Source organism: Planococcus citri, chromosome 1, assembly GCF_950023065.1.
Source record: "Planococcus citri chromosome 1, ihPlaCitr1.1, whole genome shotgun sequence".
NCBI classification, from domain to species: domain Eukaryota; kingdom Metazoa; phylum Arthropoda; class Insecta; order Hemiptera; family Pseudococcidae; genus Planococcus; species Planococcus citri.
This window is the reverse complement of record NC_088677.1, coordinates 54,139,249-54,154,637: the sequence shown is the minus strand read 5'-3', so window position 1 is coordinate 54,154,637 and position 15,389 is coordinate 54,139,249. Positions and strand designations below refer to the sequence as shown.

General features: G+C 32.7%; 1 protein-coding gene across 1 annotated transcript in view; it reads left to right on the top strand.

The window, feature by feature from the left end:
- The window catches only part of klar (klarsicht), a 159,782-nt gene extending 149,646 nt beyond the window's left edge, over window positions 1-10,136 (top strand). The window contains exons 19-24 of the mRNA XM_065346264.1: window positions 2,578-2,759; window positions 2,923-3,074; window positions 3,402-3,621; window positions 3,706-3,954; window positions 6,649-6,788; window positions 8,186-10,136. Coding sequence (XP_065202336.1) covers window positions 2,578-2,759; window positions 2,923-3,074; window positions 3,402-3,621; window positions 3,706-3,954; window positions 6,649-6,788; window positions 8,186-8,417 — 1,175 coding nt within the window. The 3' untranslated portion in view covers window positions 8,418-10,136. The remainder of the gene's footprint in view (window positions 1-2,577; window positions 2,760-2,922; window positions 3,075-3,401; window positions 3,622-3,705; window positions 3,955-6,648; window positions 6,789-8,185) is intronic.
- Window positions 10,137-15,389: the final 5,253 nt, after the last annotated feature.

Here is a 15,389-nt window from a genome sequence, read left to right as displayed (position 1 = left end):
TTGATTCCTTGCTGTAACGTTTCCTCAGCTCTTGTCAAAGTCCATGATTGCTATTGGTCGGTGGTGCACTCAGAACCTTCTATTGGGGTGAACGGTGGACTAAAACATTGTGGAATCGAAAGAGGTCTGACTTGGGCATTTTTAGTGGTCCCTAATTTTCTTCGAACAGTAATGCTTTGTTCTAGATACTCATTTTATTGGCCTATTATAAGGTTACAGATAGATGGGTGTAAGTCTAGGTATCTTTGATGGCGAAATCAGCAAAGAAATGCGTACTAGGAAGTTCCAAAGATCAGTTTTGGAGGATTGCTGTTCTGAAATCCTCTCTTTGGATGTTCTACTGGTCGTGTAATTGATTGTTTCCATCAGTTATGAGACTGAAATGATGATGGAGATCTTCAATCTTAAAGATTTTCTCTGTCGGAAAGTACGAAAAGTACCTACTGAAGATATACCTAATTGTGTTTGCTTGTTGAACCAGTGATATGCCAGCACGATAGTCGATAATCTAAATTTACGCAACCTCCTAGCTAGGCTTGCAAACATGCAAAATATTACGTGAAAGCTATGAATATTTATCATTTTTAGAATATTATCAGTAGTTGATTAGATTATGGAATGTAATTCATTTCCTTTGGTGTTGATTGCCGAGTGGCTGTTATCATATTTTTTGTCTGAACTCGAACACTCTAGCGTATAGTTTTCCTAGCACTAGAAATGATATCGAACTCAATTTTATTCCTCTTGTCATTACTTTCAGTCCATTACAATCAGTTCTTTCGTTTGATTAGGTCTATGTAAAATTGTGAAGTACATAATTATTGCTGACACGAATACTACCATAACACCATAATTTCGAACTTGTACTTTCAAAGATACGCACAGTTAAACTCGTGTTATCCTATTAAAATAATTACTACCACACGTTGTCGATGTGATTGCACCGATGACGACATGTTTTACTACAATGTAACTACGTTGTCTAGCCTAAATGAAATAAGACAATAAAAAAGTTCAATGTCTGACTTGAATAGAAGGAGCAATTACCCTGAGAAAGTAATTAAAAAGTTGGCAACCTTTGGAACGAGTGGAAACTCTTTTAATTTAAGATCTTCTGTATACGAGTACCATTATTATAGCTGCACGAAGGTCGACATTTGAAGAATGTGTTTTGAGTTGTTTGCCACTGATAAGCATTTCGAGCGAACTGTAGCGTATTAGCGTAAACCTCATCTCTGTAAGATCACCGTGTACAATTTTGTTCGAGTGCAGTGGGCTCTTAGCCAAAGACTAGATTTCTCGGGACAATTTTACCGAAAAAATTTTTCGAATTGCTTGACTACGTGCTGAGCTACGTAGGCTACTAAGATTAGAATAAGTTAGCACGGTGACATTAATTCTTCTTTTCTTTTTTTTGTGAAATTCTTGACTTGGTAATTGGAGCATGCGATTTATGAGAGGTTAACTCGTGTATTTGAAAGTATGGATGGATGAAATGAGGAATACTTATTTTGAAAGTCGTTATGAAGGTTTGATAGGGATAGAGATTAGTGTGGAACTTTGAATGATGGGAGTATAAATAGTGTCCGTGTGTAATTTTGATAATCATTGTGTACCTTGTTCTAAGTTGAAATGAATTTATTAATTTGACGTTAATGTTTTATTGATAAATTTGGTGTTTTTAAAAGCAGAAACGGGATCGACTTTAATCGATTTCTTGGAGAAAAAAAATATTACCTATTTGAATCAATTATCTGAAAATTAATCACTGGACGAAAAAATGGAAAAATTCAATTTTAGACTGAGAAGTAGGGGAAAAGTTTAGAATAAATATACTCAAAAATCTTTAGAAGTCGAAAAAATGTCCCTAAAATTGAATGGAGTAAACATTTGATATATTACTTTGGTTGTATATCAAGGAGAAAATTATTTAATCACACCTAATCAGATCCAATAGACGAGATCTGATTGGATCTGACCTGTCCTGAATAAATCTTGACAGGCCTGAAATTGAGTCCGATCGCCTGAATACGTTCAATTGGGAACGTCCAGATTTTATCAGATTTTGATCTAATCTAATCAAGAAGGTCTGTAAAGATCTAATCCGATGAAACTTTGATAGCCAAGTCTGATCAGACCCAATCAATTTTCGCTGAATGATTGTACGAGTATCATAATATTTTTCACTGAGAAAAAAATAGGTACAATTGGTTTTTGTTTTGGGTGGAGAGGTAAGGAGGGAGGTGTGATTTGTGGGTAAAAATGTCCATGGAATCTATGCTAGAAAATTTGATCTGCAACGTTGACTATTCTTTGAAATGTGAATGGTGAGAGAATGGTCGAACGTATATTGGTTATAAAATTAATTACACGTGAATCGAGCTACCGACACTAAATGACCAACTCATTACACTCTAATCTAATCAATTCTTGAAAATCCGACCATGCATATCATTAATTGAAAACTAATCAAATTTCATTCGAAATCGTCAATTTAGTGATAAAATGTATGTACATGCGCAGAATCTGCTTATCTATTTCTGTATTCATCATTTACGTCATGTATTTGTTTTTCAGGTATGCTGGAAAAATGGCAAATTCTCGAAGAAAAAGCCGACGACCAAGAGAAGATATGCTCTTTACGAAAAAACGTCAAAGATTTACACGACTGGTTATTCGATTTCACGAACAATATGCCTAATATGGCGTTAAATATCAACGATCGAGATCAACTCGAACGAAACATACGTCTAGTCAAGGTATGCACAAGTAGCAGTACCATATTACGTATTATATTACATAATTATATTTATTATAGGTTAATTTAAAAATGTCAACAAAGGCCAATTTAATTACAAAGATATGCGGGTATAATGTACATTGTAGACTATGTATAGTAACCAAGATTTTCATAATTTACAGACGGAACTGGACAATCTAAACGATAAGAAAGACTTAATCACCACGTACAACGCTAGAGCCCATAGATTACTAAATGATTCGAAATATTCTACTCCCGTACTGAAAGACGAAATCCACGGCCTATATCGCATTTGGGAAGAAGCACATAGAAAGTAAGTTATGATCTTAATTTGAAAAAAACGCGTCCGAAAGAGGAACACATTTTGTACAAAATGTCACTCTTTGTATAAGTTATTGCAAAAAAGCAACGTATGAAAAAAAAACACACCCTATGGGATATTTTTGTCTCGTGTTATTAAGGAACTATGTATGTGTGTAGCCTTCTGTAGTAGCGTACCGTACCTACATCATCAAGACATATCAATATAAAGTTTGACCATACTGCTTGAGTCAGTTTTGATGATTGATGATGCACGTCAAAGAGGAAAAAAATTACATTATCCCCTTTTCATTTTTCTTCTGTTTTGTTTTGTTATTAGCGTGACAAATCAACTGAGCTCGTTAAGAGGTATATCGTCCTCGTGGGAGTATTTCGATATGAATATGTCCGAATTGAAAACTGTCCTGAGAGAGGATCACGAAGCGTTGAACGTATTGAATAAAGTTTTAACGGAAAAAGAAAGTATTACCGTTGATGTAGCTAGCTCGATGAAGAATATCGCCAAATATCTTCCTGAAAAACAACATAATTTAGTTAAAGTGAGTTACGAGAAATTTAGGAAAGATATACTTTGTAAGTTTTTCACGAAGTATGTATCTAATTGCGTGAATTCTGATTTACAGGCGAATAATAACCATAATAATAATAATTGTTTAACGCATTTGGATTCCGATCACGTGGACAATATGTCGAGCTTTTTGATGAGTACCTTGAACGTGGAAGGATCGTTTTCTGATAGTGGAATATCAGATTCCGGTTCTGAACATGATCTTAGCGAACGTGAAAGACGTTTGGGGTTGCTCAAAAAGCTCGCTAGGCATTTAGAATCTGTGCTGGCTCCCGGTAGCGAAGCTTTGCTGAATATTATAAAGGTGAGTTGTTTGATGTTATGTATTTTGATCTGGAAGAATTTCAGTTTTCTTCATTTTTTAAAAATTTGAGTCGATGAAAAATTGTTTCGATTCATTTTCGAGGTATCCTACTCGAAAATTCACGGTTTCAGCGAAATAGAGCTGGGCAGTTTAGCCAAATAAAATTTTTAAAATTATAAAAGTAGAGTAGGCTTACCAAAAATGGTTCGAGTGATTTGACACGCACCAGCCTTACGCCAGAACTTCAAGTTGTTTTCTTCCAATTTTGAGTACTTGAATGCTATCGATCATTTTTTAGTTGAAAATTAAAATGGTATTTTATCCTACTAGTAAAATAAAGTGATTTTTGACGATTTTTGAGGTTTATTTCCCGAGCAAAGCGAGGGAAGTAATTAAAAATCGCCATAAATCACTTTATTTGACTAGTTGAATAACATATTTTATCCAAACGTGTGAAGAAAACGTCCATTTGATCACTCGAGCGACTAGCGAGAGTGAATAAAGTAGTGTTTTATTCTACTAGTAGGATAAATTAGTTTTATGCGTGTAAGTTGCAAATTTTTTGTTTTGAAATATGTAGTACTGTTGGAGTTCTGCAAAAATGTCGATGTACAATAAATTGACACCATTGACAAATCAAATTTTCTTGTATGTATTAAAAACAAAACCGAATGATTAGAAAAATGTAAATGAGGAACGAATAAAAAATACCTGTCTTTAAAAATATTTCAATTTCTTTTTGAACTTGAATTTCAAAAACAAAAACCACTTGAAACCATAATTGAGAGGCAAATGAGCTCCAATTTATTTTTTTCTGAGTTTTTTGTTAGCTTATTTGTTCATTTTCTTTCCTTTTTTCTTTGATTTTTAGTGAACTTTTGTTTCCCTTTTTGTATTTTCCTTGTAGTTTTCGTTTTGTTTTTCTTTCTCTCAAGCCATGTTTAGTCTTAGATTAATATTTTAATGGTCCTCTCTGGAATTGGGAATTGGCACAGCTGTCGAGAGGACCCAAATTTTGTGAAAATGGAATCACGAAGAAAAATAGGTTCTTGGGAGGAAAATAATTTCTGTGAATAATTAAACCATAACCAAGAACCAGTGACGGCATTAAATTCTTTTTGTTGTCATTTTCTGTTTTTTTTTTTTTGATAGAGGAATAAATTTATTTTTTTACTAGAAACTGAAAACAAATTCCAAAACGATGATAAAAACTAAAACAAAAAAAATGGAACAAACTCGAAACATTTATTTCAAAAGTGAAACTCATTTAATTCAACTCGAATTTTGTAGTTTTCAATCTTCTGGCGTGCATAGCTCGGGCCAGTTTTTTTTCATTTCTAAATTTAAATTTCTGGAAAATTACAGGTTTGTTTCGGAAAATAAAAGAGCTAAAAAAATCAACTTTTCACGTCAAAAATGATTTTGTGCTATTTCTTGAATCTTCCCTCAGGGTATGGTTTCCTTTTCTAAAATTATTGAAAAATTACTGTTCCAATTCAGAAAATGTCAAAAGCTGGAAAAATTGAAAATTATGTTATCAGGTATTCGATTAAGGAATTTTCGAAAGCTTACTTCCCTGCTTTGCTGATCACTATTTTTTATTTGTCCAAAATTGATTCAAATTTGAAACAGAATAACTTCGCGCATCAAAAATATGTATCCTAATGTTCTGTAATATTACATAATTATCTTGAATTTGCGTTTAATTTTTGGATTTTTCAAGAGTTATTGCCCTCGTTTTGATCAGACCATTCAAGTTTTTTTTTTTTTCAAATTGAAATTTTAATTATCTGATTGGGTTTGGTGATCTGATCACTCAGAGCAAGTTTTTAGCATAAGGTCGTCTGTCTGCCCTTTACAGGTCATTGACCCGTGTGTCTAAACGCTCAAAGTCGTCTATCTATCTGTCGGGCTTCTCAGCTTGTTCCAAGTTTTTATAAGTTCGATTTGGTATCATATCAATAATTCCATTTCATTACAAGTAAAAATTTCAAAGATTAGATACCTATGTACTTACTAATTTTTTCAAGTTTTCAAAAGTGTAACATAATTTCTGGAATTGAATGCAATTTTTCCAAGTTCTTAAATGCCAAATTAAATATTGTAAAATCAGATACATGCACTAAATATTGTAAATTTATTTATTTTTTCAAGTTTTTATAAGTCTGATGTATTTAAATTGTCAGAAAATATGACATAATATCAATAATTCCAGAAATTGGCTCGGATGATCATCATCCTTTGTTAGTTTTATTTTTCGTCGCATTTTCATTAAGATCAGTCAAGCTGTTAATTCTTCGCCAATCTGTTGTGGAAGTTCAATTTGATCTTTCAGAATTTTTGAAGAGTGATTTTGAGTCTCTTTTTAACACTCAGCAGAACTGGGTGAACAGATTTACTCCAACTTGTACACTTCATAGAGCTCCAAATTCCCAATGTTAGGCTTCGAGACGAAAAATTGCAAAATTGGTGCTGTGTAGAAATATTGAGATACGTACCTCCTTCTTACATTGTGGGTGGAAGAAACCCATTATATACGAGTAATTCAAGCGGAACCGTTTTTTCAAACTGTTGTTTCTTGAAAATATTGCAGTCTTTTTTTTTTTTTGCGTAAAACGATTTTTACTTGATACTTGACTTTGAAGCATCTGGAACTACTTACCTATTAACTTCAAATGATGCAATTTTTTTCAGAAAATTGACGAAGCTGAGAAAGAAATACGCGAATTGCAACAGACCTGCCGAACTTTAATAAAAACCGCCGATTTCGATAAGAAACAAAACACCAGCAGTATCTCGAAGATGGATAAACCATCGGTGGAAAGCTTTCGCAAGTACGTTTTTGTTTATGTTCTTAATTTTATTTATACGCGAATGAGGTAATAGTAGTAGAAGATCACCGGCGTTTGAAAGGGTGCAATTTACGTAAACCGAACGAACATGTTGTCGGTTTCAACTCGTAAAAATAAAGAAGAGAGCATCGTGCTGGTTGATGTTGCAAAAGACAAGGGCAAGGGTTTGTAAAACATGAACTAAACGTAATGCAAGTACGAGTAAAAAACAAAGAGAGGAAAAAAGAAGCAAATAGGGTGGGCCGCAAGTACCTACTCGAGTAGAAATTTCTCTCGTCGCAATTAAAATGCCAGATATCAAACGCTGAGGGATCTATTATTGCAATCATTATTGTCAAGTTTTAAGTATTCGGTAATGAGAAGCTACGGAGTACGAGATGCATAGGAATTATCTCATTGACCGAAGTCCTCTCCTACTCCGCCGTATCCAGAGCTAGGACTCTCGATGGTGGCGGTAAAAAATCTCTCGTGTTGAACGCTATGAGGCGAAGAGCGTGTACAACAGGACGTTATTTCTTTGCAGGTTAAGCGTCGTTTAATTCTCTCGTTACGAAAGTTTTGCTTTTCTTTTAAACTGTGAAAGTTTATGCGGCGCGAAGGGTTTTAAAATGCTATTAAATTGTTTAGTCGGAATACGCGGCGGGATTTTAAACGATCGTGTTTTTCTAGCCAAGATTTCGCTACCCTCCTTACCTTGCTTCACCTGTGCCAAGGTGTTGGTAAAGGAAACGCTAGCTGGGTGTATTGATAGATAGATTGATTGTCTTGTAAGAATGTATTATGGTATACCTGCTGGTGCATTTGTACGAGTAGGTAGCTATAGATGGGTCGGTATAATCCATATTACTATACGTACTCGTATACGTAATGTGATGTGCGAAAGAAAAGATGAATACGATAGTCAAACCCCCATTGTATAATATTGAATAAAAGGCATCGTAGTCGTACTCGCGATAACTAATAAAGCAGACCAATTTGTCAATTTGATCCCCATGTACTCGGATATTTATTCAAATTAGGTAATAACAACAGCGGGAGACAGATTTTTCTTGTTGCAAATACGTACGTGTACCTTTTTGAGACACCCGTGGCGGAAAATTCTCGCTCTTTTTTTTGCAAATTACATATCGTAGAGGTTTGTAAAAACGAACTAAAGAAGGTGAGAGTTTCGATATTTTCGATTTTTCAAGGGGAAGTGTGATTTTTACACCCTTGTTTTTAGTATTTTTCTTCGTAAAGAGTGTTCTCGATGTAGAAGATGCTGCAGTTGTGTTGTAAGATTGATTTCACTTTCTATGTAGTTTTATTAAAACTTGTATTTTTATCCAGAATCGAACCAATGGTTTAATTTGCTCTCGTTTGTCTGTTGTTTGTTGCAGAGAATCAAAATGTACGAAAAAAGCGAAATCCGGCGATCCGGAATCAGATCCGGATAAAAGCAGGTCGCGATTTTGGAGAGTGCTTCGTGCAGCTTTGCCATTTCACGTGGCGATCGTGGTGTTAATATGCGTAGCTTGTTTATTGGAACCTAATTGTTGTGACGCTATTAATAACCTTAACTTATCATTATCGCCGCAACTCAGGTATATTTCAGGACCCCCACCTACCTAAAAGATTAGTGACCTTATTTTGTTGCAATTTAGCTGAAGATGACGTCAAAGGACCCATCTGTTGTTCTAGTATGACAATCGAAAATTTTTTTTCAAGTCTGATTTGATATAACTTTTTTCCTGCGTTAGTACAAAATGTCGAATAATGTTATATTGCTAGGTTTACTTTATAGAGTATATTTTTCCTTCGTATTGTTTTCTTGTCTGTGTTCTTTTTTTTCTTTTGTATTGTCCCAATGCTTGCTTATTTTCGCGATTATGTAATTTTCCTCTGTAAAACGCGCCAATGAAATCACTGCCAAGCATTGATATACATTCCTTCTCTTGTACGTGTGTCGTTATTAAAATTAATCAGTTGTTTTTTGTGATAAAATTCTATACGAGAAATTGCATCGTGAGATTGTAACGTAAAGATTTTGATAGTTTTGGTTTAAAAGTCTCGTTGATATTTTGATTTGTTAATTTTTACACGATGAAATTTCCACGATAGAATTTTATATAGTAATTTTTTAGAAGATTTTTATTTTGTTGTAATTTTAAATTGATTTCTCACGTGTGTGTGTGTGTGTATATACGTAGGATCAGAAGTGATAAGACTACTCGTAGTTTGGTAAATTGATGAATTTTTAACAATTTTTTTTTAACCGAAGTCTTTTTTTTATATCGTACTAGTTTTGTTGTAGTTACCAAAAAATTTAAATTTGCAACTTTTGATACTACTTTTTTTGTTTTGGTATTTTTTTAGATTTCTATATATTTTTCTTTTTTTTTGAAACGTTTTATTATTATGTAAGTACAAAACATGTTTTTTCTCGTATTACGTATACGTTGTCTTCCTTTTAATCAGGTTTTTTTAATTTTACCGATCTCGGCAATATTTTCACATTTTAAATGTCTCGCAACTGTATTGTACATTTTGTAATTTGATGTGTGAATTTTGTAATGAAATTGTAAAGCTGAATTGAGAAAATGTTGAAGCATTTGGAAATTTTTGAAACATTCGAGTTAACATAAAAATAACACCTTTCGAATAAGTTGATTTTTTTTTATTCATTAAACGCTATCGCTTCAGATTTAAATGAATACTGAAAATTGTCGGGTATCCCAGTTACCGGTTCATTATGAAATTTTTTAATACGATCGTTTGAAATGGTCACCAAAGAATTTTTAATTGAAATAAATTTAATTGTACCAAAAATGATAGATTTTGATAAGTTTTTTTATCTGTATTTTTATTATCTCGAAGATGTAACGGTTTTTTCCCGTTGGAAAAATGATGTATTTATGTACTTGTAAATGCATTAAATCGATTACATAATAAAGTAATATAATGCATGTTAATTTTATTACTAATTTTAATAATTTATAACGTTTATTAATTTTAATATGTTAAAGCATTATTTGCGTAAGTTAACGAAAACGTGTTCATATTCACGATGTTTTAAAAACCTTTTTTTCTCATTTTAGTTCCTTTTAATGAAATAACGAAAAAACTGAAACGTTATTTTTAATGAATTTTACTCTTTTTTTTTGTTTTTGGTAAGAGTAACTTTTTTTTTATTTTTTTTATTTTAAAACTTAATTCATACAACGAAATCTTGCTGATGCTGTACATTTTCGAATTAGTTGGTGGTTGAAGAAATTTCTTCGCAGATGCTTTTTTCCTGGTAATTTTTTTTTCTTTTGTAAAGAATTCGAATAAATGTGTTGATCACCTGTAGTTTTACGTTGTTTTTTTTTATCAAGTCCCGTTTACAATGGCTGTAAAAAAAGCATTGGAAATTTTGTGTACGAATGTCTACGTTTTTTCTGTAGCTTTTTACGACCATTATAAACGAGATTTTACTCGGTTGTTGTTCGTTATTTTCATGAAGGCAAAGTTATCGAGACATTGAGAGTCGAAGAGGGCCAGAATAACCGGCCTCCCGTCTCTCCTTTGGTTAACGAAGTTGTTTGTGAAAAAATGATCGAATTATAATACAAGCTTGGAAGCAGATTTTTTTCAATAATTTGTGAAAGTTTATTTTACTTTTACAGTATATGAAATTTAGCAGCCGGGAAATTTTGCCCGTTCTCATCTCCCTGTACGGTTTTGCCCATAATGGACGGAGTGGAATATGATGGGTTAAACAATTTGTTTTTCTCGTCTTCAAGAGAAGAATTTCAGGGTTCTTCTTCGGCTACTTTTTAAGTACCTATTCAAGTTACTAAAGTTAGTAGAAATAACTTTTGCCAACATTTTCAATTTCAACCTTTTTTGTTGCTGAGGTCACTTTTTTTCAATTTTGTTTTTTGCCAAAAAATGACAAAAATTTTCGTTTTTCCGAAAGTTGATAAAAATTCTTTTTTTTTAGCTAAATTGAAAAATTGTGGTTTTTCTCAAAAAATTTCAAAAAGTCTTACTTTTTTCCAAAAATAGTTCGAACATCCTGTTTTTTGTCAAAGTTGTGAATGTCTTGTTTTTTGCCAAAATTGTAAAAAAAATCGTTTTTTAGCAAAATTGCTAGAAATTGCCATTTTTTGCAAAAAAAAACATTCGAAAAAGTTTTTTCAAAAATTGTCCAAAAGTTTCGCTTTTTTGCAAAAAATTGTCAAAGGGGAGGGTATTTTTTCGGTCACTTTTTTGGTTACATTTTGGTTTTTTTCTAGCCATTTTGGTTATCTTACTTAAATTACTTTTTCCTGGTAAAAATTGAGTTCGAGCCCTGGAATTTGCTAATAATTATGTTCAGCATATTGTTGCTCGAAATGTCAATTTTCGAACTGAAGGTTAAATGGTTGTATATTTTCAGATATTTTTGAGTTTTAAAAAAATATTTTATGCGGTGCGAGTGTAACTAATTTCTTTACCCCTTCTTTAAATACAAAAAAGTAGCAGAAGAAAAGATGTCGAAAGAGATGCCTATCTTCGCATTGAAGGGTACATTCATCAAAGAAAAAACATTGTAAAACAAGGTTTTAACATGATGGTTCCAAGAGGCAAATTCTCTGCTGGGTATTGAATAATGGCTAATGAAATGGAAAGAACCTTGTGAAATTAACGATTGAATTTCTGGAAATTCAATTTAGGAATCTCTAATTTTATCTGAACTCTTTAGTTTTCAGATCTCGAACAGGCGATGGAATTTGATTGTAATAAAATTGAAATTCAAGCGAGGGAAATTTTGTGAATCGAAATTTGAAACAAGGTCGTTCAAAGTATCAAATGGTCATTTTTACCGATTTTCTATGACGAAAAGACCTTGTGTATGAGAGGAATAAGAAATTCTGGCGGGCTAGCGCTTATTAGGTATTTTCTGGTACCTACCTATCGAGTAATTATTTCGCTGAAAGTTTTATCATTTTTTTCCAGCAGTTCAATTCGCGAGTAGGCCTAATCTAGATGCAGTGTTAAATGATAGGCATATTTTGAATATAATTTTACATTTGTTATGGAATACAAAAAAAAATGTATTGAATACATACATGTACTTACCTATAGTTACATAGGTTAGGTACACCAACGTTTACCTCATACTCGTTGTTTTAACCATACATACTGTTTATAATTGAGCGAGCGGCGTAAAGCTGAAAAATATCTACCTGTTATATCGTGCGATAACTGGCTCGTTTGATACAACTTGGTCGGTTAAAATGAAGGAAAAAAACACAAAATCTTCTTTTTAAACCGGAATTCATAAATCAAAACAAACGACGGACACACTTCAGTCAGACAGTCACCGGTAAATAATACCATTTCGTCGGTCTTTATTTCTTTGATATCTTTTCAAACATGTTTTTCTTGGTTTATTTTTGTTTTGTTTTATTTCTTATTATGTAGTGACTGTTTTAGATACTACAAAGTTCCTTTTGTTTTATACATTTTCCTCGGTAATGGTCCACGCATCTAAATGGCGAATAGGTGAATGGAAACGTGAAGTATCATTTTTAAAGTCATCGACTTCATGAATGAATATACTATACCACATCGTTATAATGTTGGTTGCGTTTGCGAATGCACATCATTGCATAATGTATTATTTTTTATGCCTAGCTGAAAATCATAAGGTGACGAAGGGTGAATGGGTGATTGATGGAATGAAGAGATCTGATCAAATTTTTAAGTTAGGCTGAGCAGCAAGCACCTAGTAAAAAGTTATTGGTGGGATCATTGTGATCTTAAATTTTCAAAAGATCCTTTAAAAATGACAATGTCACTTCAAGTAATTGTTGATTGAAATTTTAAAATGATGAATAATTTATTGTTCCTAGTCATTAAATAAAATTATGCAGAACTGCAGATCTAATGTCAGTAAAAACTAAAAAGAAGTACTCAGTGTCTCAGTCAATGCTCACCCTCGCGGAAAAAAATAGTACTTTCTGAGTAGTAGTTTTTTAACGGAGTAAAAAGTACTACTTTTTAACACCTTCATGAAGAAATATTAGTAGTTTTACGTAAAAACTACTACCTACTTTTGTCTAAAAACTAGTTCAAATTACTACTTCGTAAGTAGTAGTTTTGAAGTAGTAATTTTAACTAGTTTTTAGGCAAAAGTAGTAGTTTTTACGTAAAACTACTAATATTTCTCCATGAAAGTGTTAAAAAGTAGTACTTTTTACTCCGTTAAAAAACTACTACTCAGAAAGTACTATTTTTTTTCTGTAAGGGCAATCAATTTGAAATTTTGCATCATTGCATATTGTCATACTGTTTGATTAGATGCATGATGATCAGTGTAATCAAAATAATTATTTAGAAACTAGATTGAATTCTAATTCAAATTTGATTAAATTAAAATAAAAAAATGTTGATCAAAATTAAAAAATGAACGAATATACCCTGTCTGAAGTGAACGACTTTGAGAAAAAGAATACTCTTTAATCTTTTTACTGAAGAAATCATCGACCTTTTGGAGAATAAAAGGTCGATGGAAGAAATGAAGAATGGCAGAATCTACCACGACCGCACGACGATACCACGAATCAAGTAGGTACAAAGTTCAACCAAAACTTCAAATAAAGTGGAAATTTTCGTGAAAGTTGCTCGAAGAAACCGGTTCAACTCCAATTTTCATGATCTGAAAATGAAATCAATCTAGTAAGTATTATTGATTTGGAACTGAGTGTTTTTCAAAATCTCAGAGTCAGGAATACGAATTGAGTTTGTAGCTCATCATTTTCAACTATTTCGTATTCCTAGTTGATTCGAGTTGTTGATCTTTAACTTTTTTTATTTATCTACATCAGGTTAGAGTTTTCGAATTTGAAATCAATCCTAATTACTCGATAAATATTCCACCATTAAGTATCACGCAACAAGATTAGTCAACACTTTATAAGCATAAATAAGTCACAATCCACCTGCAATGACCGGACCGGAGAAGCGAGAGGTAAATTTATTTCCGCTGTACATAGGACAATCGTTAGTTTGAGATTACCTAACGCCACCAGACACTGGAGAAGGAAAACGTCGAGATACGTGTGGAATATTTTATTTGAAATTTTCTTCAACTTGTTCTTTTACAGTTTCCGGTTTTCTCGCCGATGTTAAAATCTACCTAACAATTCGAATTTAATTTCAGCCCCGCTTTGATTTGTTGTGTCGCCGTTACACAGTCAGAAAGTTCGTTCTATGATGGGAGCTGCATCACGGATTAGATGTGAATTTTGAAAGACCTGCAGACACGATGGAGAGACGGTGTATTATAAATCAAGGCCTCCGTGTACCCATAGTGGACATGAGTGAGTAATAAATTTTTCTCCTTCATCGTATTTAGGTTGATTACCATATTGCTGAGTTTTTTCTACGCAAATCAGATTTTTGTATTAATAATTCAGTACTCATTCTTACAATGATGGCCTCTTAAACGTTACACGGCGAATATTAATATATTTATTATCAAATCATAAATACTTAGGCGAGTATTCATGCGCCGAAATGGAGTGCCAACTGCACTATAGATCGTGCCAAAAATGCGAGATTTTTATTATCGAGCGGAATAACAATGAATTTGAAAATCGATAAATGTATTGTGCTCAATGAGTTTATTGTTTTCACATACCTTAAATGTAAGTATGTCAGGTCGTTCACGGGCATATTAAATTCTCGCGATGGTATTACGTAAATGAAAGAAAAAAGTTGTATACAAAATCATCGCATTGGATCATGGATGGGTATTGGATATTAGCTTATCGATATATACCTACTGTATACTTAATACTTTTACGATCGAATCATCCGAAAAAAAAAAATGATAACGCGGCTCGATTCATCCATTTTAGAGAATCGTTCCGTCGAGTTATAAGGTTTTTCACTCGAAAAACAATACGAACCTGTGCAATTATAGTACTTGGTAATCTTATTGTTTCAATATAGCTCCATAAATCTTATTTTAGATGTCGGTAAATTTTAATTTTGAGATATTTAACTCGCTAGGCGATAAAATAATTAGATATAGTTTTATAAATCGGAATTTTTTCAAATTACAGATCGGCCGCAATTAAACTAGTCACGAATCCAATGCATCGGTGTTAAAACAGAAGTTTTTAATGCGTTAATTACAACAAATGGTAAGCGCGATGAAATAATTTTCGCTAAAAAAAAACAACCAAACAACCGTACCGTCGTGTTAACCTTTCATTATTGAATTTCTTAATTCTTTTTCCTTTTCTATACGTACGGAAATTAAATTCAAAGAATCACATTCCAATTTCCAATCGACATTCTATTACCGGTATGATTCGTGTGATTGTATAAACTACCTGTAGATATACTATAGGTATATGGATAAAAATCATAGTAGAGGTATACCAGGTAATATCTTTGATTAGTCAGATATATATTTTTCATTCTATAGGTAACGCGTAAATGAAGAAAGTTATTAATTTTATTTTCACCGAAAAATGTATCTGGATTTGATTGCTAATAGAAGGCCTACACAATACAATCGGCGAATGTTTGGGTTTATATAGATGGTGAGTACCTATATAAGCT